The 21668-nt window shown below is 41.5% G+C and overlaps 1 protein-coding gene across 1 annotated transcript; it reads left to right on the top strand.

Moving 5' to 3' along the window:
- The first annotated feature begins 2081 nt into the window (after nt 1-2081).
- Nucleotides 2082-19081, top strand: LOC124015668 (UBA-like domain-containing protein 2). Its single transcript, XM_046331051.1, has 3 exons — nt 2082-2365; nt 8534-8590; nt 15858-19081. The coding sequence occupies exons 1-3, from the start codon at nt 2246-2248 to the stop codon at nt 16215-16217; spliced, it is 537 nt and encodes a 178-aa protein (XP_046187007.1). The 5' UTR covers nt 2082-2245; the 3' UTR covers nt 16218-19081.
- Nucleotides 19082-21668: the final 2587 nt, after the last annotated feature.

Raw genomic sequence — 21668 nt, 5'->3', positions numbered from 1 at the left:
GTTTTGGGAGAGCCTAGGGTCCTGGTATCTGAAAGCAGATGGTGATCTGCATGAGACAATAACAATTTAGGTTATGTCTCCCTGCAGTGTGAGTAATACAGTTATACAGACTTATGGTTTCTGTAGCTCAGTTGGTAGAGCATGGCGCTTGTAACGCCAGGGTAGTGGGTTCGATTCCCGGGACCATCCATACGTAGAATGTATGCACACATGACTGTAAGTCGCTGTGGATAAAAGCGTCTGCTAAATGGCATATATTATTATTATTATTATATTATACAGAATATATCACCCATTAAAGCAAGGGCATTTGTCCAGATAAGCTTTAAGGGGACAAAATAACGCAGCATAAGAACAGATAAGGTGGCCATTCAGCAGTAACCTACTTTTCAGTATTTTCAACTGACTGACCTCTCACATGAGCTTCAGATCATTTGGTCTGACCATTTAAAGCAAAGCGTCAAGTATTGAGCTTTTTTTGTGTGGATAAATGTTATATGCTGCCCATTTTGAGAGGAAATGTGTTGTTTTTGGTTCAAATTATTATCCCCAAACAAGATAAAACATGGGTAACCTTGAAGGCTTGATGGTCACAATGTATGACATTGTTTCATTGAAAATTAAACAACAGAGTGACTTTTACTTTCTGGTTGTGTAATGTCAAAATGGCAGAATTGTCCTTATGTCCTTATCTTCTGTATGTTTGTTTCAAGTTTTAACAAAAAAAGTCCCATGACCTTCTCGTGTAATGATTTATTTGCTGAAGCAAATTGCCTATTAAAATACCCCCCCCCCTCAGTGTGGTGCAGAATTAACAGAATAAGTCATTTGTTGAAAGTCATCACGATAAACACCCAACAGATGCTCATAACTGACCAACAAAAATCTCATAAATTCTTTCCTTGAATAGTTCATTAGACCATTCTGGAACATGAAGTCACTATTCCCAGAGCTATCTTTCCATCGGAAAGAACATGTTTCCGAAGCCTCATTCCAAATGTTATTATTTAAGTGAGTTTACACATCAGTCTCAAAATAAATGGGCCAAAATGCATGTAATTTGGGAGCCTATTTAAAATACACGGACAACGTATTAAAGTAAATGATGGAGTGCTATGTTGCTATGCCGGAAAAAGTCAGAAAGAATAGAGGAAAGGTGGGATTTGAAATCCTCTGGGAACCTTTGGGGACCCCTATTTACAACCGATTTCAGATGATAGATTTTGAACACAGTAAATTAACATATTGTAATAATTGACTGTTTGAAGAGTTGTATGGGTAGTCTCCAATCTAATTATTAATATACAACATCAAATTCACATTACCCAGGTAACACCCACCTACAATACATAATAGATAGTCTTCTCTGTCACGCTTTCACCTTTAATATACTGTATACCTACACCTCAGCTGAATTATTCAGTCTTGCAGGGAGGGAGTTTGACGTCCCACTGCCTAGTGGATAGTACTCAGAGATAATCAGAGAATAACACACGGAACGTGTTTGATCACCAATGCAGCCAGAAATTAATACACTTTTCTTCTGTATATGCTGTCTCATAACATAGTATCAGCGATTCAGAGACTCGCCGAAAGCACAGCACATTTATTATTATCGATGTATTTTCTGTTTGTGAACAAAAGTATGAACAGTAGGCTTTGCTCACCGTCCATAAGCTGTTATATTATCGACTAATGACTATTATTATGATAACATGTACAGAATTTGAAACGTGCCTATATTGTAACCAGTACAATATGTCTCTGACTGTTTGGTCTGGCACAAAGACAGACATCATAACGTTGCTGTAAATATTTACAATATAAATACCAAACCTGTACCTTTTCAATACGTTATCTCTAAATTGACCAATTATTGAACGACCCTCATATACCTTCTTATAGAAATAAGCCAATAGGTGTGATTTACTCATCCTCTGGTATCCAATCCATGAATATATGTACCCTGCAATTGCTTTACTCCAACGGCTTGCTGGCTCGCGTGATAGCCAATGGTGTACCAGCCCGTACAATCTTGCTGACTTGTTTATCCAATCAGCTGTTGTGCTTGGCTTTGTTGTTGGTGATGACATGGACATATTTGTTGTTACTGGAAGGCGAGGGTAGAGCGTGGTAAGGAGGATCAGGTTTGAGCGATTGATTTCGACATTTCGAAGAAAAAAAAGGAGGCTTTGTTTTCCTAGGTTTCAACGATAAAATAACTGAGGTGGGGTGAACAGCGGTTATGTCGGTGAATATGGACGAACTCAGGCATCAAGTGATGATCAACCAGTTTGTTTTGACTGCTGGTTGTGCTGCTGATCAAGCGAAGCAGCTTCTTCAAGCGGCTCACTGGCAATTCGAGGTATGCGATGTGTGTTTATATGTTGGTTTCATAGCGATGCAGCTAACTAGCCACTTTAGCTAGCTAACAAAGGCAAATAATGAGAAGTTCTCCGAAATTCTAGAATGGCAATTTTTTTTTACAACCATGTAAATAAACCCAGTCATACGACGGATAATCCGGAAGACCTGGTCTAACATTAGGAAATGCGGTGTTTGCCATCGAATTTCTACTTTGACTGTTCACACTAGTTAACGTTAACTAGATGGGAAATCGATGCTGCTAACGTTATTGTTTTGATATATGTATTGGTTACGTTGGTTATTTTATGTTAGGTTTTTCATTTTGACCCTATTCAATATCCATTTGCATTATCTAACTAGCCATGGTTGCAGTTAATGTGATCTGATTTCTTTCAATGCCATTTGAACATAATCAATCTCGAACGTCTAATTTAGCGAGATACAGTAATAGTGCAACCGGCTTTTGGTAACTAACTAGCCATCCAGAGAGCGTCTGAGTAGGTGTGTCCAGAAATAAAATACCTGGTTGAGGTTTTTGAATCCATAAGGTTAACTTTGTTTACATTCTTGACTTGACACCACCAAACACGCAGAGGCTCTTCCAGTCCAGACCCCATTGTTGTAGTAAGTAAAAAGTGTCTCAAACTTTGCCTTTGTTTTTTGCCGCTGCTCTGAAAATGTTTAGGCTATTTAGTGTAATAGCATGTATGTTACATAGCTAGCACACAAAGCAATTCATACCTCAGTCCCAACTGGTATGATTTATGACCAGTCAAAACACACTTCCAATTTTGGAACAAGCTTCTACTAGTTATTACTTTCCATATTTGGCTGCGTAAAAGTAGTGCACCAATAAACACACTCACAACACACATTTAAAGAACATTGTGTTTATGATTGCTTGTTGAACAAGGTTAGGGAAAGGTGACACAACGGACCTCCTGGATTGACCGTACTCTTGTCCAGGAGTATTCATAGGGGATATCTATCTTTAGGCAGATTACGGTGCCTTATCCTTCCAGTTGTTCATATCCAGGACTCATAGTCCTGGCTCAGAGATGCACACCGTATGAGCAGGCGTTTCTTCTAAGCTGACACACAGCGTGACCCTTTTCAATCATGGCTTCAGCCAGAGCAGCAAGGTGGAATTGTAATTTGAATAAGTGTAATAGTAACATACGTTTTTAGTGAATAGATAATTCACTACATGATATGAATGAAAAATCCAGTTCATGTTGAAGCACACCCTAGAGTAATGTATAATGAAAAGTATGCAAAGTATAGTATATCTGCTCCTGTTTGAAGAGCTCAGCTGGCCACTGGTTTGAAATATTCAACAGGGCCCTAAGTATGGATAACAGAGAGATGCTGAGAAGATCTGAGGCTTCAGGCCTCTGCTTCCAGATGGTTTCCCAAACACACCCCTGCTCTGTCTAATGGCCAAGCTTTTGTTAGTGCTTACGCGCGAGCAGAAGTGGCTGGGCCAGGTGGTTTGAAGGGGCTGAGGAGGCTGCTCAGCTCCTCCCAGGCTTCTGAGAGCAGAGTCAGCCTATAGCTTGATTGGAGCAGATGCATTGCAGAGACAACTTAGCCTCCTCTGGGCAACCTGTCCGGCTCAAGGTCAAAGAGCTCCCCCAGGTGCTGTTGGCCAAGAAATGGAGGGTAAAAATATTAGGAACACCTGCTCTTTCCATGACAGACTGACCAGGTGAAAGCTGTGATCCCTTATTAATGTTACTTGTTAAATCCACTTCAATCAGTGTAGATAAAGTGGAGGAGACAGGTTAAAGAATGATTTTTAAGCCTTGAGACAAGTGAGGGTATTTTTCATCCTCTTTGAATGGGGTAGTTTCGGTTTAAGTGTGTCTGTGTGTTTTTATCAGTTTCCTGTGTGTATCAGGAATGGTCCACCACCCAAAGGACATCCAGCCAACTTGACACAACTGTAGGAGGCATTGGAGTCAACATGGACCAGCAACCCTGTGGAACGCTTTCGACACCTTGTAGAGTCCAAGCCCCAACGAATTGAGGCTATTCTGAGGACAAAGTGGGTGCAACTCAATATTAGGAAGGTGTTCCTAATGTTTTGTGCTCTCTGTTTATATATTGTGTATATATATTGTATATACTGTATGTGTATATGTAGAGTCTCGCTATATAAAATATTGAATTATAATACAATCTCAAAATGTTAGCCTTTATTACTTAATTGAATTTCTTTGTGTTGTCATGTCTACTCATGGCTCCTGGCTGCAGGGCAGGCTGTGTCTGCTCATGGCTCCTGGCTGCAGGGCAGGCTGTGTCTGCTCATGGCTCCTGGCTGCAGAGCAGGCTGTGTCGTCGTGTCTACTCATGGCTCCTGGCTGCAGGGCAGGCTGTGTTGTCGTGTCTGCTCATAGCTCCTGGCTGCAGGGCAGGCTGTGTCGTCGTGTTCATGGGCATGTTCCGTATTCTGTCACTCCCTCAGGGCACAGCCCCTAACTCAGCCTCATTATCCCTGTTACTACACCATTATTAATGCACTTCTTTCTTCTGCACTCTTCCATATCACCCTAAGTATTATTTTTGTGTTCACCTATATTTATTTATCCTATTTCTATTTCAGGCTGTTTTTTAAAATATGTTTTTGTTATTGTTTGCTGTGCCCTCAATTAGACGCCTGTTCAAGTATTCTGCTTTTATATAGGCCTAGTGCTGGGCTTCATTGCAGTGTTCTGTCAGTCATGTTACATAAGAAACACTGTCATGACTCTTCTCTGCTCCATTGCTAGGTTTTCTGCTCCATTGCTAGGTTTTCTGCTCCGTAAGGTAATGGATGCTCTCACTTAAAGCCCATGAGAAGTACTGAAACCTTTATGCCGATGCTCTTAGATATGGTGTTGCACTGTGTGTTTGTAACCTACATTATTTGTCTGTGAAACGGAACCGTTGTTGATGGTCTTGGATGTACACAGAAACACACTTAACATTAAAAACATAAATAGACAAAGAACAGTGTGATCCCAGCAGCCTGGTAGACAATGGCAGTGCAGCACATTCATGTTGATATGTGTGTCACGTTGAGCAGCAGACATTCCTGCACTACTGCTGCTGTTGTCAAACAACCACAGAGCATGGTTTGTGGGGGAGGGGCCGGCTTCAGCCGTGAGGGGAAACCACACATTCATTGAAGTGTTCGCAAAGAGAGATTCTAGTGAAAGGAAATGGAGGCTAAGCAAGGGACTAAGGTTTAGCTAGACATGCTGTCATTTTAGTAGAAGGCTGCATGCAATTATTTTAATCCAGTCACTAAGACACGTTCATATTTGAGGCGATTTGTATACAAATGAATGACACCCCATTTGTCAATTTTCCACCTCTTAAAAAGAACATGAATCATGGGCCAGTCAGACTACGTGAATCATAAAATCGGTATCTTGCAATAAAATCTGATTAAACTACTAAGGATATGTTTTGGTATGAGTGTATTTTTGTTTCCGGCCCATGGTGTCCTTACCAGGCTGCCTTTGTTGTTCACAACAGAGTGAAACAATAGAAGTAGCCTATGGACTTCCTTGTTTGTGTTCAAGCGCAGCAACTGAAAGTTGGACTGCTTGTTTACATTGTGTTTCCTCATAGCCCGTCAGAAGAAGGCTGTCACAAACAAGGTTTTATTGTGGCCTATGTGAATTGTCCCTGAGAATATAGCACATACCCTATTCACGTTAGTTTATATAGCCTAAACTGTTTACATGTCACTGAGTTGTAACACTAAATAAAGGAACAGTACTAGGCTACTAGCGATTTTCTTTTCCATGCTAATTATCATTTTAAACAAGCTTGTGTATTGTGTACATTCTCACTGAGCCATTAGCCTGTCTGCCACTGTCTCTCTCTCCGCGTGGTTTACAAACCCTGTTTTAGAAAGTGGAGGATAATAGTTTTAACCGCAGAGTCATGTGATCTACTCGTACCAACTGACCCATAGGCCGATGCTAGCAGAAGGGGATGGGGGTTAGGCTCTCCACAGTGAGCGGATTGGAAGGTGAAATGTGTTACTACTGTTTTGTGGTCCGCAAACTAAGGATGGGCATGAGTACTGGAACAGACGTCAAAACTCAATCTTCAACCAGAGATTATAATTTTTTTATACTGTAAAACTATTTGGTCCAATTTTTTTTATTGAAGACAATGTTCATTTGCTTTGACTCTAATGTTCAATTTGTACATGTGCATTTACGTAACACAAAAAAAAGAAACCAAGCCAAGCATCACACAGTTCTGCTCCCTAAATTCCTTTGCGTGATGACTGCACACACAAGCTCCCGTTAGGCCTACAGAAATAAATGCCTATAAAAACAGATCTAACTGATGGGATACACAAGCTACATTCCTTGCCAAATGTAGTGTTTTATCACAAATTCAGTTTTATCACAAATTCAAAATGGACTGGTTGGCGGAAGTAGGGAAATATGTGTTCCAACAATGTCCTGCAATTTTGGAATAATTGTGTAATTTACTGCTTTAATATGATACTTTGCAGTTGTCACTAGTTACCACAAAGTCAAAATTGGCTATACGGAACAATTCATGAAAACAAAAAAATAGAAGAGACATTGTAGAAACAAGAAGGGTTTATTTTTATTTAACCTTTATTTAACTAGGCAAGTCAGTTAATAACAAATTATTATTTACAATGACGGCCTAACCCGGACGACGCTGGGCCAATTGTGCACTGCCCTATGGGACTCCAAATCACAGCCGGTTGTGATACAGCCTGGAATCGAACCAGGGTCTGTAGTGACACTGAGATGCAGTGCCTTAAACCGCTGCGCCACTCGGGAGCTTGACCTTTTGGCTGTGACGACCCCACTTTGTGAACTGCTAGTGCCATTTTAAAATTGGTTAGCCATGGCTATATATAACCCCCGTAAACATAGACTGGTTCTATTCTGAAATATGCTATAACATTAGTTTGATAAAGACAGAGCGTAGTTTCATCAGAATCATTAAGCCTAAGCCTACTCACCAAAGATGTCATGGTCATCATTCATCCCCTTGCAGTGTTCAAAGTGAAATTGTTATTCCATTTAGAAAATTCCAAAGAACAGGCAGAATAAACTAGACAACTTGTGTATATCCGAAAAAAATAAATACATATTTTGGTTTGTAACCCAGTTTCAAATGCTCAGATGTGCATCACTTTGCACTATTCGGTTCTATTTTATTCTGTTATGTTATATTTTTTAAATTTTAGTCATTTAGCAGATGCTCTTATCCAGAGCAATTAGGGTTACGTGTCTTGGTCATGGGCACATCAACATATTTTTTTTCACCACGTCAGCTCGGGATTCGAACCAGCCACCTTTCGGTTACTGGCCCAACGCTCTTAACTGCTACTATAAAATAGATGTGTCTTGACTGTGGTAAGGGCTCGGGAAATAGAGTCTTGTCTGCTAAATTAACAAAACAAGGCTATGCCATTGCACAGCTTATAGGCTTCTACAAGAAGTGCCACACTGTTTTGGTTACTATCGTTTTGAAGATTGAGTTCCAATATGTAATACAACCAGTTGATATTACAGGTTCAGTAAATGTATCTTAAATGGCACTTGTTTGAGACGGTTTGTGTCAAGAACTGCTACGCTGGTGGGTTTTTACATGTTCAACAGTTTTCTGTGTATCAAGAATGGTCCACCACCCAAAGGACATCCAGCCAACTGGACACAACTGTGGGAAGCATTGGAGTCAACATGGGCCAGCATCCCTGTGGAACACTTTCGACACCTAGTAGAGTCCATGCCCCGACGAATTGAGGCTGTTCTGAGGGCAAAGGGGGTGGGGGGTCGTTCGCAACTCAATATTAGAAAAGTGTTCTTAATGTTTTTGTACACTCAGTGTATATATGAGGCAATTTAGCAATTAGGATTTGTTATCTTTACTGGTTATGATAAATTATGCTTTGTTGCGCACTGTTGGCATAGCTAACTGCACACATTTTTTCCAGTGTGGGCCTTGTATTCTAAAAGTATTTTTTTCCACGAATATTCAGAAAAAAATCGTGCGAGTACTTGAACAGTCAAAGGTCAAATGCCCATCTTACCGCAAATGGCAGTTCAAGTGCTCACAATGTTCTCACACACAACTTCCTCTCTTTCCCTCATTCTGTCTCTCTCTCCCTCCACAGACAGCCTTAAGCTCCTTTTTCCAGGAGGCCAACATCCCTAGTCACCACCACCAGATGGTAAGTGCATTTTGTTCCCCTTAAAAAAGAAAAAAGGGCTTAAGGCATGTATTACATTCTGTCAGTGTGTTTCGGGAGCTAATTTACGGCATGGCTGCAGCGTCTGTGACCAGGCCAGTCTGCTCCTCCTCTTCAGTCAGACAGACAGAGGGACAGATTCACCAACAGGACAGGACTAGAGCCATGGGCATAGTAGTACAGCTGTCTGGCAGAGTGACATCACTGGAGTTATTGCTCCTGAGTAGTAAAGTCTACATCCTGCTATACTACTCCACGGTGCTTATTGGTTTTCAACACTGCCCAAGCCTTTTAGGGTAAGCTTACTTAAGATATACTGCCACATGGACTGGCACTATGCATTTTAGTGCAACACACGTTTCATATCATGAATTCTTAAACCTTGTACAATATTTTGAAACCTTTTCCTTCAACATGTATTGCATGACAACTCCGTATGTCAGGCACAGCGAAGTAGCTGGGTCGAAATAGCTTTAACCACGATGAAAGCAATGGCACAAGGCTGTCTCCTGTCCTTGGCCCAAGCCAATTTACGCAATGCTATTCGGCTATAGTGATCATGTGGTCCGTGCTTGAAATCATTTCTGCTTCAACTGACCAGTAAAAGCCCTGGAGCGGCGAGTTGGAAATGTAATGTTTACCACATGGAGGCTGTGCTGTGAGCAGGCAGTGTTGACGTGCATACTGAACCCAGCCATCTCCTCTGATCATCTGTCTGTTGCTGCTCTGCTGCTACAACACTTTTTTGGTTTTCTCTCTTTTTCCCTTCCTCTTGGGTGGGAGGAGCATGTTCGAGCTTGAGAGAGAGAGGAAGTGTGTGAGTGGCGGGGGCCAGGGTTTGTTATTATTTTCGGTGCAGCCATTACATCATACCGTGTGTGTGTGTGTGCGTGTGTGCGTGTGCGTGTGCGTGTGTGTGTGCGTGTGTGTGCGCGTGTGTGTGTGTGTGTGTGTGTGTGTGTGTGTGTGTGTGTGTGTGTGTGTGTGTGTGTGTGTGTGTGTGTGTGTGTGTGTGTGTGTGTGTGTGTGTGTGTGTGTGTGTGTGTGTGTGTGTGTGTGTGTGAGAGAGAGAGAGGCGGGGATGTGCATGCTGGGAGGAGGAGTGATGTAAGAGAGCTATCTGCTACAGAGGAGGAGGAAGGGCTGTTAAAGGATAGAGAGAAAGAGAGAGTGTGGAGAGGCAGTCATCAGCAGCTGCAAGTCATCTCCATGTATTGCGGGTGTTAGTCCTTCCCCCTCTCTCTCTAGGTTGCCCTGCACTCTCCTTGGGGCCTGGGGGAGCCACAGGGGAAACAGTGGGTGTGGGGAAGAAAGAGCTCCGTGTAGCAACAATAATGTACACAACACTGCCCTCAATCAAACACTATTGACTATACAGGGAGAGCAAATATGTGTATATGTAAGGGACTCTTATAGCCTTAAACCTTCACCGAAGGGTCACATTTCCACAACCACTTGACATCCAGGGTTGCATTTCTTGTTGTAAACATGGGGCTGGGTTTTCATTTATTTAATTAGACCTAGTACTTGACCTGAGAAAACTAGTCATAATAAGTAAGTCCTAGAGAGAATGACATTCCTTTATCAATTTAATTTGTAAGTCGCTCTGGATAAGAGCGTCTGCTAAATGACTTAAATGTAAATGTAAATATATGTACTCAATCTGATGAATAGAAGCCACAACCAGTTGAATTACATTGTTTATTTTCATTACTCTGTACATAATGTAATTCATGGAAAGTGGGTAATGCACTCTAGTGGTGGTGGTAGTAGTGGTGGTGGACTGGTGGTAGTCGTGGTGGTTGTCATGGTGGTGGTGGTAGTAGTGGTGGTGGACTGGTGGTAGTCGTGGTGGTTGTCATGGTGGTGGTGGTAGTAGTGGTGGTGGACTGGTGGTAGTCGTGGTGGTTGTCATGGTGGTGGTAGTCGTGGTGGTTGTCATGGTGGTGGTGGGAGTCGTGGTGGTGGTAGTCGTAGTGGTTGTTTTGGTGGTTTTGGTAGTCGTGGTGGTGGCTTTCTTAGTCGTGGTGGTGGTGGCTTTCTTAGTCGTGGTGGTGGTAGTCGTGGTGGTGGTGGTGGTAGTCGTGGTGGTTGTCATGGTGGTGGTGGTAGTCGTGGTGGTTGTCATGGTGGTGGTGGGAGTCGTGGTGGTGGTAGTCGTAGTGGTGGTTTTGATAGTCGTAGTGGTGGTTTTGGTAGTCGTGGCGTGGCGGTGGTAGTGGCGGTGGTAGTCGTAGTGGTGGTGGTAGTAGTAGCACATGGCATTTGTCATCTCACCTGTTTCCCCTCTGGTGTGTGAGCCCATGAGGGATGTAACTGTTTGTGTTGCTGTGGGACTGCACAAGCTCTACCCTGCGCCTTCTGATGACAAAACAAGACCATAAATACTGTTGGAGAAGTTCTGGTTTGAGCCCATTGCCTGGCCAAATATAATGATTTACTCCTTTACTAGGACCGTCCTGTAAACTAATCAAACTGTTACCACAACTATTACCACCACTATTATTATCATCACTACCACTAGTATTATCACAACTACTATTATCACTACCACTACTATTATCACTACCACTACTATTATCACTACTACTATTATCACTACCCCTACTACTACTAATATCACTACCACTACTATTATCACTACTACCACTACTATCACTACCGCTACTATTATCCCAACTACTACTACTACTATTATCACATTTACATTTACATTTAAGTCATTTAGCAGACGCTCTTATCCAGAGCGACTTACAAATTGGTGCATTCACCTTATGACATCCAGTGGGACAGTCACTTAACAATAGTGCATCTATCACTACCACTACTACTATTATCCCTACTACTACTACTACTACTACTACTATTATCACTACCACTACTTTTACCCCTACTACTACCACTATTATCCCTACTACTACTATTATCACTACCACTACTACTATTACCCCTACTACTACCACTATTATCCCTACTACTACTATTATCACTACCACTACTATTATCCCAACTACTACTACTACTACTATTATCACTACCACTACTACTACTACTACTATCATCCCTACCACTACTACTATTATCACCACTACTACTACTACTATTATCACTACTACTACTATTATCACTACCGCTACTATTATCCCAACTACTACTACTACTATTATCACTACCACTACTACTATTATTACTACCACTACTATTATCCCTACTACTATTATCACTATCACTACTATTATCCCTACTACTACTACTACTATTATCACTACCACTACTACTATTATCCCTACCACTACTATTATCACTACCACTACTATTACCCCTACTACTACCACTATTATCCCTACCACTACTATTATCACTACCACTACTATTACCCCTACTACTACCACTAATATCCCTACCACTACTATCACCACTACTACTACTACTACTACTACTACTATTATCACTACCACTACTACTATTATTACCTCCACTACTACTATCACTACCACTACTATTATCCCTACTACTACTACTACTATTATTACCTCCACTACTACTACCACTACCACTACTATTATCCCTACTACTACTACTACTATTATCCCTACTACCACTACTATAACGACTACTACCACTACTATTACTACTACTACCACTACTATTATCCCTACTATTACTACTACTACCACTACTATTATCCCTACTACCACTAATATTACTACTACTACCACTACTATTATCCCTACTACCACTTCTATTACTACTATTACCACTACTATTATCCCTACTACTACTATTATCACTACCACTACGACTATTATTACCTCCACTACTACTATCACTACCACTACTATTATCACTACCACTACTATTATCCCTACTACCACTACTATTACTACTACTACCACTACTATTATCCCTACCACTACTACTACTACCACAACTATTATCCCTATTACCACTACTATTATCACTACCACTACTATTACCACTACTATTACCCCTACTACTACTACTACTATTACATTACATTACATTTAAGTCATTTACCACTACTATTATCACTACCTACCACTACTATTACCCCTACTACTACTACCACTACTATTATCCCTACTACCACTACTATTATCACTACCACTACTATTACCCCTACTACTACTACTACTACTACTACTACTACTACTACTAGTATCACTACCACTACTATTACCACTACTACTACTACTATTATTATCACTACCACTACTATTACCCCTACTACCACTACTATTATCACTACCACTACTATTATCCATACTACTACTACTACTACTACTACTACCACTACTATTATCACTACTACTACTATTATCCCTACTATCACTACCACTACTATTACTACTACTACTACTACTACTACTACTATTATTATTATCACTACCACTAATATTATCACTATTACTACTACTACTATTATTATTATCACTACCACTACTATTATCACTAGCACTACTATTACCCCTACTACCACTACTATTATCACTACTATTATCACTACTACTACTACTACTACTACTACCACTACTATTATCACTACTACTACTACCACTACTATTATCACTACTACCACTACTATTATCACTACTACTACTACTACTACTACCACTATTATCACTACTACTATTATCCCTACCACTACTATTATCACCATTACACTACTATTATCACTACCACTACTACTATTATTACCACTACTATTAATACTACTATTAATACCACTACTATTATCACTACCACTACTACTACTATTATCACTACCACTACAACTTATTATTACCACCACTACTATTATCCCTACCACTATTATTATTACCATCTCTACTATTATCCTTACCACTACTACTACTACTACTACTACTACTATTATCCCTACCACTACTACTATTATTACCATTACTATTTTCACCATTACACTACTATTATCACTACTATTAATACCACCACTACTATTATCACCATTACACTACTATTATCACCACTACTATTTTCCCTACCCCTACTACTATTATTACCACCACTACTATTATCCCTACCACTATTATTATTACCACCATTACTATTATCCTTACCACTACTATTATCACTACTACTACTATTACTACCACCACTACTATTATCCTTACCACTACTACTACTACTACTATTATCCCTACCACTATTATTATTACCACATTACTATTATCCTTACCACTACTATTATCACTACTACTACTATTACTACCACCACTACTATTATCCTTACCACTACTATTATCACCATTACACTACTATTATCACCACTACTATTATCCCTACCCCTACTACTATTATTACCACCACTACTATTATCCTTACCACTACTATTATCACCACTACTATTATCACTACTACTACTACTACTATTACCACCACTACTATTATCCCAACCACTATTATTATTACCACCATTACTATTATCCTTACCACTACTATTATCACTACTACTACTATTACTACCACCACTACTATTATCCTTACCACTACTATTATCCTTACCACTACTATTATCACTACTACTACTATTATTACCACCACTACTATTATCCTTACCACTACTATTATCACTACTACTACTACTAGTATTACCACCACTACTATTATCCTTACCACTACTAGTATCACTACTACTACTACTATTACCACTACTACTATTACCAGTACTACTATTATCACTACTACTATTATCACCACTACCACTACTATTATCACCGCTACCACAACTACCACTACTACTATTATTATCACTACTATTATCACCACTACTATTAACACCACTACCACTACTATTATCACCACTACCACTAATACTATTACTAGCTGTACCACTATTGTAAACATTAAGGATGATATCGCAACAGTTGTAACTTGAAAGTATGTAGTGTTCAAACTCCCTTGTGAATGTGTGTATGTGTTTTGTGTAACGGTGGGCGGCAGATGGGATTCAGTCCAGACCTGCCCTTCCTCTCAGCCAAACCTGCTAGACAGGGCCCTAGCCCCACCCTCCCAGCACAGCACTGTAGCTCAACACAGCCCAGCATACGGTTGTTATTGTTCTGTCTACCTACTCACTGCTTCACTAGGACCAAGCCTTATAGCCGTACAGCTGCATCTGGACAGTCTAAACAGCTGTAGTGCTTCTCAGTCGACTTCATTGCTTTATAGCTAAATTTGATCACTTGACTAGATAAGTAATATTTGAATATCTCCTTTAGTATTGATTTCCATAACAAACAAGTTGAATAATTCACAGCTTAAAGCAAAACTCGGTGAAGTCTCTCCCAAGAAAAACAGGAAACCCCCTGTATGGATCACCATCTTGGGTCCTGCAGGAGGGGCAGTTTCAGTGTGGTCAACCATCACAGACCCAGACAGACTGAAACCATGCTTGTCCATCTCCTAACTGGAGCAGCTGCTGCTCACTCTAACGGACCTGTCACCTCACATCAACACTAAGACTGTGCCTCACGATACTCAATACTATACTGTATGCTGCACTACACTCTTCTCCCTCCACTTTCAAAATGTCTAGTATCTTAGCTAGCTATGACCATGCCTTTCCCAGGCTATAATCTGGTTTGGTGACCTTTTCAACTTTAGACACCTCTTTCATACTATTAGATCCACATTTTGGGTGCTTGCGTGACCCTCATGTCAGCGGGGCCGTGGCAGTGTGTTAGAAATAAAACAGCCCTGACCTCCTGCAGCAATGCTAAGAAGTCCTCCGTCCTGTAATGGCTGCTAGCCTGTTACCCGATCCCTGTTGGTGGTGGGGGTGTTTCTATCCTGAGGCACCACACTCAGTCTTACAAATTATAAAGTCATTCATGGCCTCAGTGGGGACATCTGACATTTTGTGCAACTGCACAGCATGTTAAGCTGCCATGTTTACCACAGTGAATGGATGTAGGTGGCTGCAGGGTTTAGAAACCTTGTCGTCACAATGTTCAGCAGTTGTACTGCACACAATGCCCAAGTCTACAAGTGAACTGCCTCCCACAACAGTAACTAACTAGTCTAGGCTATTTGTTTTATGAACTCACCAATCATGCCTTCTATTGGTACATAGAGTTCACAGCAGGCAGCAGCAATGGAAGCACCCCATGGGGACCAAATCATTGGGACAGAATGTTAAAATGAAGTGTTTGCATTCAACTCAATGTAAGTCACTCATTTTAAACCCCACGTGTCTTCTGTTTTCCAGATGTGCACTCCAAGGAACACCCCAGCCACGCCGCCTAACTTCCCCGACACCATCACCATGTTCTCCAAGCTGAGGGCGTCAGACTGCTCGGGGAGCTCCGGAGGCGGAGGTCCCACCCAGGTGTCCATGGCCTGCTCCCCCCCCTCCTCCACAGCTGGCTTCGGATCCTTCTGGGCCTCATCACCCCCCAACCACCAGCCCGTCTGGCTTCCCCCCTCCTCGCCCACAGGCCACCACATGCACCACCACCACTACCAGCACCACCACCACATGCACCAGACCCCCATGTGGCCCCCTGTGTCCCAGCCCGGCAGCGCCCAGCAGACCCCTGTTGTATCGGTCCTGCATGGCCAGAGATGAGACTCTACCCAGGTGTGGGAAGGAGGGGGCTGGGGAGGATAGGGTGGGGCTGGGCTAGGCTATGTGCAGCCTAATGAATCTACTAGGGGGGGTTGGGTGTCAGGATTAAAGGGTCTTGTTGGCCAAGGGGAAAAGACACGCTACTGTTGTTTTCCTTCCTTTCTTTCTGTTTTTCTAAAATGACGATGAACAATGTCTTCTTTGGAGTACATCGGTTTCCTCTCACTCTCTCTTCATCATAACTCATCAAAGCCTGGTAAGAACCGGGGGAGAACCACTAATAACAATATGAGAAAGTGGAATAACGAAGGGGGTGGGGTCGCTGAACCCCCCCCCCCCCCCCCCCAAGGACTCTGGGTAAAGCAGTTTTCTTCGTCGATGTAAGTCGAGCCCTGGACCCAGCAGAGCACTTACTTAGGATAGGAGCCATGTGATCTGCTAAAGTGCTTGATCATTGGTTGTTTTTCAAAACTCTACTCTCCCTTGGGGTTCAATAACGCTCCAGAGATGTGACCAGATTTCACAATAACCAGCAGACAAAATCAAAATGGGACTGCAACACAAATGATGATGGTTTTGTGTTCTCGGCTGATCTTATGGCCCAGAAAAAACATTTTTCAATATTGTTTGTGGTATGGGGATCTGTATTGTACAGATCATGGAGAAAACTGTAGCCATTTTGTCAAGTTTCATGTAGCCATGTATCTCTTTTTAAAATGTCTATTTTGTAAGTACTATGTAGCTTAGTGAAACTTGACTCAGTGGCTCCACTGCATGCTGTTGTGTCTGAGAAGTGGGCTCTTCAGTATGTGTGGACTCGAAGCTTTGGTTTAAAGTGTCTGAAAGCTGACCTTCACATCAGAGGTGTTTTAAAGAGACTTGTAAAGAAATGTTAATACTGTAATTCAGTGTTGAGATACAGGAAAGTATGCAATCATTTGATGGAAGCCTGAAGCCAGTTTAAAGGCTGATACATTTTTATCCTTGTTTTTGGGAACATTTTCTACCTATGGATGTCAAATGACTCCCGAGTGGCGCATCGGTCTAAGGCACTGCATCTCAGTTCTAGAGGCGTCACTATCGACCCTGGTTTGATTCCAGGCTGTATTACAACCGGCCGTGATTGGGAGTCCCATAGGGTGGCGCACAAATTGGCCCAGCATCGTCCGGGTTAGGGTTTGGCCGGGGTAGGTCGTCATTGTAAATAAGAATTTGTTCTTAACTGACTTGCCTAATAAACTTTTTTTTGACTGATAATGTAAACTGGTTTTCAGTGACAATTATGGAAACATCTTCTGAACTCCATTGTAAATAAAGGCTCAGCAGAAACAAAGTGCAAAAACGTTGAACTCTGTAACCTGGCTGGGGACGAGATTGAGATCTCAGTTATGCTGTCAACACTGAATTTAATCTGGTTTGCAAATGTTTTGACTAACATAGATGGGTGTGAGCCATCAGTAGGCTACCTCTTCAGGTTTCTATGGGGAGTAGAGGCCAACTCAGTGATTTACTACGCAATCTCTAGCAGAAGATCAACTGGTTCTACCTCTGGTTAAATGGGAGAGGCCGAATGTATTCCCTGCAGAAACAGTCGGTTTCAATGGGTCAGATTAGCAGAATCTCTCCTAGTGCTCAAAACGTGTGTAATTCCCTCCGTTAGAATAGTGGCTGATTGACTGATGATGAATTGAGTGTCTTGTCAACTATAGAATTATGAATTTAGTACGGGTTGCAAATATTTACTAAATGATTGTTCAGGCAATGTTTACATATGAGATTCAGTGTACTGATGAACAATGCTTCATAACCCAGAGTCTTACTTATAGGTGAGCTCTTCATACAACAGCCCATGTCAGAACATTTGCAAATCTATCAATGGTGACAGATGGAAAGGTAGCCATTTTCACCATCATTCTCATTATAATTATCACAATAAAGAGGGAATAGGGAGGTCTGAACAGGTTGCAGTTGTATACAGAGGGTACTTTATCTGAAATCATGTCACATTCATTCATGCCCTCACTAAAGGATGCTTTAATATTATGCCTGCCTGCCACGTCTTCACTCAGACAATCATATTCACACAATCCCTCTGGTTGAATACATGTCAAATCACATTTGTCAAGCTGTGACCTTTTGTGAGGATGATTTTATAATGTACAATATGGACAGTCGTGTAGCGTTGGACAGATGCCACCGGGCCAATGTGGACCCTTGTCAATGTCACCAGAAAGAAGGGACACTGCTCCACTGTGCTGCCATGTGGTCTGTTCTGGTTCTAAATCCATGGATCTTTTCAGATGGACATTAGAAGCTCAACGGTGGTTCCTCTTGGGGGGTTCATAGCACCGCCTCATTCATTAACTCATGTGTTCTATTAAGGGGAACGTTTGTTGTCAACTGCATGAGTTTTGGTTGGTGATTTTCTAGTTTTTGTTTTTAACAAGGTGGGAATGGAGGGTGGTCCCATAATGAGTGTTTCCTGCTGTGTGGATTACTGGCTCCTCCTCAGTATTGTTGTGGTAACTAACACACCCAGACACAGTAGTGTTGGGTGATTATGGTTCCTGTGATGATGTGACCCGGTCTCCATTCTCCTCGATCAACAGTAGACAGTTTGGTCCCCCATGATATCTGTACAAACTGGGTGTTATGAAATGTTCGATCGTCATGTTCACCCATACAAGATGTGCAGAATGCCTGATGGGAATCCAAAAACAAGTCAAACAACAAGAACTTCTCATGGACCCTCATTTACATCTCTCTAATCCAACTTTTTATATAGATATTTCTCTCCTGTACTGTGTTTATTTCCCCTGTTGAAATGTGTATTTATATGTTTAATAAAATAAGGTATGATCTAAGTGTTGGAGTTGTTCTGGGGTCTTGTTTTTGCTGAGAATAATTGTTGTGCTTTTATGAAATATGGTTGCTAAGGCACTTTTGAACACATAAGTGACTTTGCTTTTTGAGATATTTTCTGTAAGGTAATATATATTTAGTAATGATATGACATTGCATAATACTATAGTAATCTATATATCCCTACAAGTAGTGTCTGTAGTACAAAGGAACAAGTAGGCCTACAGTGGGGCAAAAAATAATTTAGTCAGCCACCAATTGTGCAAGTTCTCCCACTTAAAAAGATGAGAGGCCTGTCATTTTCATCATAGGTAAACTTCAACTATTACAGACAAAATGAGAAAAAAAATCCAGAAAATCACATTATCGGATTTTTTATTTATTTGCAAATTATGGTGGAAAATATGTATTTGGTCAATAACAAAAGTTTCTCAATACTTTGTCATTGCCAACAAAGGTATATAACAGAGGTCAAACGTTTTCTGTACGTCTTCACAAGGTTTTCACACACTGTCGCTGGTATTTTGGCCCATTCCTCCATGCAGATCTCCTCTGGAGCAGTGATGTTTTGGGGCTGTTGCTGGGCAACACGGACTTTCAACTCCCTCCAAAGATTTTCTATGGGGTTGAGATCTGGAGACTGGCTAGGCCACTCCAGGACCTTGAAATGCTTCTTACGAAGCCACTTCTTCGTTGCCCGGGCGGTGTGTTTGGGATCATTGTCATGCTGAAAGACCCAGCCACGTTTCATCTTCAATGCCCTTGCTGATGGTAGGCTTTGTTACTTTTGTCCCAGCTCTCTGCAGGTCATTCCCTAGGTCCCCCCGTGTGTTTCTGGGATTTTTGCTCACCGTTCTTGTGATCATTTTGAGCCCACGGGGTGAGATCTTGCGTGGAGCCCCAGATCGAGGGAGATTATCAGTGGTCTTGTATGTCTTCCATTTCCTAATAATTGCTCCCACAGTTGATTTCTTCAAACCAAGCTGCTTACCTATTGCAGATTCAGTCTTCCCAGCCTGGTGCAAGTCTACAATTTTGTTTCTGGTGTCCTTTGACAGCTCTTTGGTCTTGGCCGTAGTGGAGTTTGGAGTGTGATTGTTTGAGGTTGTGGACAGGTGTCTTTTATGCTGATAACAAGTGCAAACAGGTGCCATTAATACAGGTAATGAGTGGAGGACAGAATAGCCTCTTAAAGAAGAAGTTACAGGTCTGTGAGAGCCAGAAATCTTGCTTGTTCGTAGGTGACCAAATACTTATTTTCCACCATAATTTGCAAATAAATACATTAAAAATCCTACATTGTGATTTTCTGGATTTTTTTTCTCATTTTGTCTGTCATAGTTGAAGATTACCTATGATGAAAATGACAGGCCTCTCTCATCTTTTTAAGTGGGAGAACATGCACAATTGGTGGCTGACGAAATACATTCTTGCCCCACTGTATATAAGAGAGACAATAAACACACAGTGTGGCAGTTAATTGAGGAAGGATGTGGTTAAAACTGTGTATCCAGCCCAGTTAACGTGTTACATGTCTGAAACTGTGTGTCATAACAGCGTGGTGGAGTTGTGTAGAACAGTACAGATATATTTACGTACCACAAGTAAAATTCATTGCAGACAGTCAATGAGTCAACATATGTTCACATAACAGTTATATGGACATCATATGACACATACATCACATATTCCATGAAGGCCCATTTATCTTTGAAAACAAAGATACATCTACCAATGGAAATCTTACATTCAGATTAACTGCCTGTCTTAAATACTCTCCTGAAATACCTTTCAGTAGCATCATTACTCCTGAATACGTCCAAATGCTATGAAAGGGATCACTTATACTCAGTTTATTAGGTACACCACCTCGTTCACCACCTCGTTCTCAGGAGGCCGTGTCTTGCTATACAAAGCAGGTAGACAGGCATCCAGGAATTCAGTTACTGTCCGAATGAACATTAGAATGGGGAAAAACAAGTGAGCTAAGCGACTGAATGCACAACTCATTGATCCTTGTCACGGATGGGCTATTGCATCAGCCGACCACACCAGGTTCTACTCCTATCAGCTTAAAACAAGCAGATCCAGTTGTCACGCGATCACCAACACTGGACTATTGATGAGTGGAAAAACGTTGCCTGGTTCGACGAATCCCGGTTCCTGTTGCATCATGCTGATGACAGAGTCAGGATTTGGCGTAACCACATGAGTCCATGGCCCCATCCTGCCTGCTGTCAACGGTACAGGCTGGTGGCAGTGGTGTAATGGTGTGGGAAATGTGTTCCTGGCAAAGTTCGATCCCTTGATACCAATTGAGCAATGTCTCCATGCCCTGAAGAATTCAGGCTGATCTAGAGGCAAAGGGAGGTCTGACCCGGTACTAGATGGGTGTACCTAATAAACTGGCCACTGGGTGTGTAAAGCATGGATAGATAAATATAAATCATATTTCACATTGACACAAAATGTGTGTAAGCAAAGCCCCTGCTTCTAGGAAACAGTCACCCCGTTCCTCAATGACAGTACAGTTTGTCCTTTCAAGTTTATTAATTCATATCCTGTCCTACATTCACACAGGCTTTTTGA

This window comes from Oncorhynchus gorbuscha, linkage group LG26 (assembly GCF_021184085.1).
Source record: "Oncorhynchus gorbuscha isolate QuinsamMale2020 ecotype Even-year linkage group LG26, OgorEven_v1.0, whole genome shotgun sequence".
NCBI lineage: Eukaryota > Metazoa > Chordata > Actinopteri > Salmoniformes > Salmonidae > Oncorhynchus > Oncorhynchus gorbuscha.
Note: the sequence above shows the minus strand (reverse complement) of the source record. Positions and strands in the feature narration are given on the sequence as shown.

Bases quoted from the DNA above. Each gene is read 5' to 3' on its own strand.
- LOC124015668 (XM_046331051.1), top strand. From the start codon at position 2,246: ATGTCGGTGAATATGGACGAACTCAGGCATCAAGTGATGATCAACCAG. The intron at 2,366-8,533 runs GTATGCGATGTG...CTCCCTCCACAG, and splicing joins CGGCTCACTGGCAATTCGAG to ACAGCCTTAAGCTCCTTTTT. The intron at 8,591-15,857 runs GTAAGTGCATTT...TCTGTTTTCCAG, and splicing joins CTAGTCACCACCACCAGATG to ATGTGCACTCCAAGGAACAC.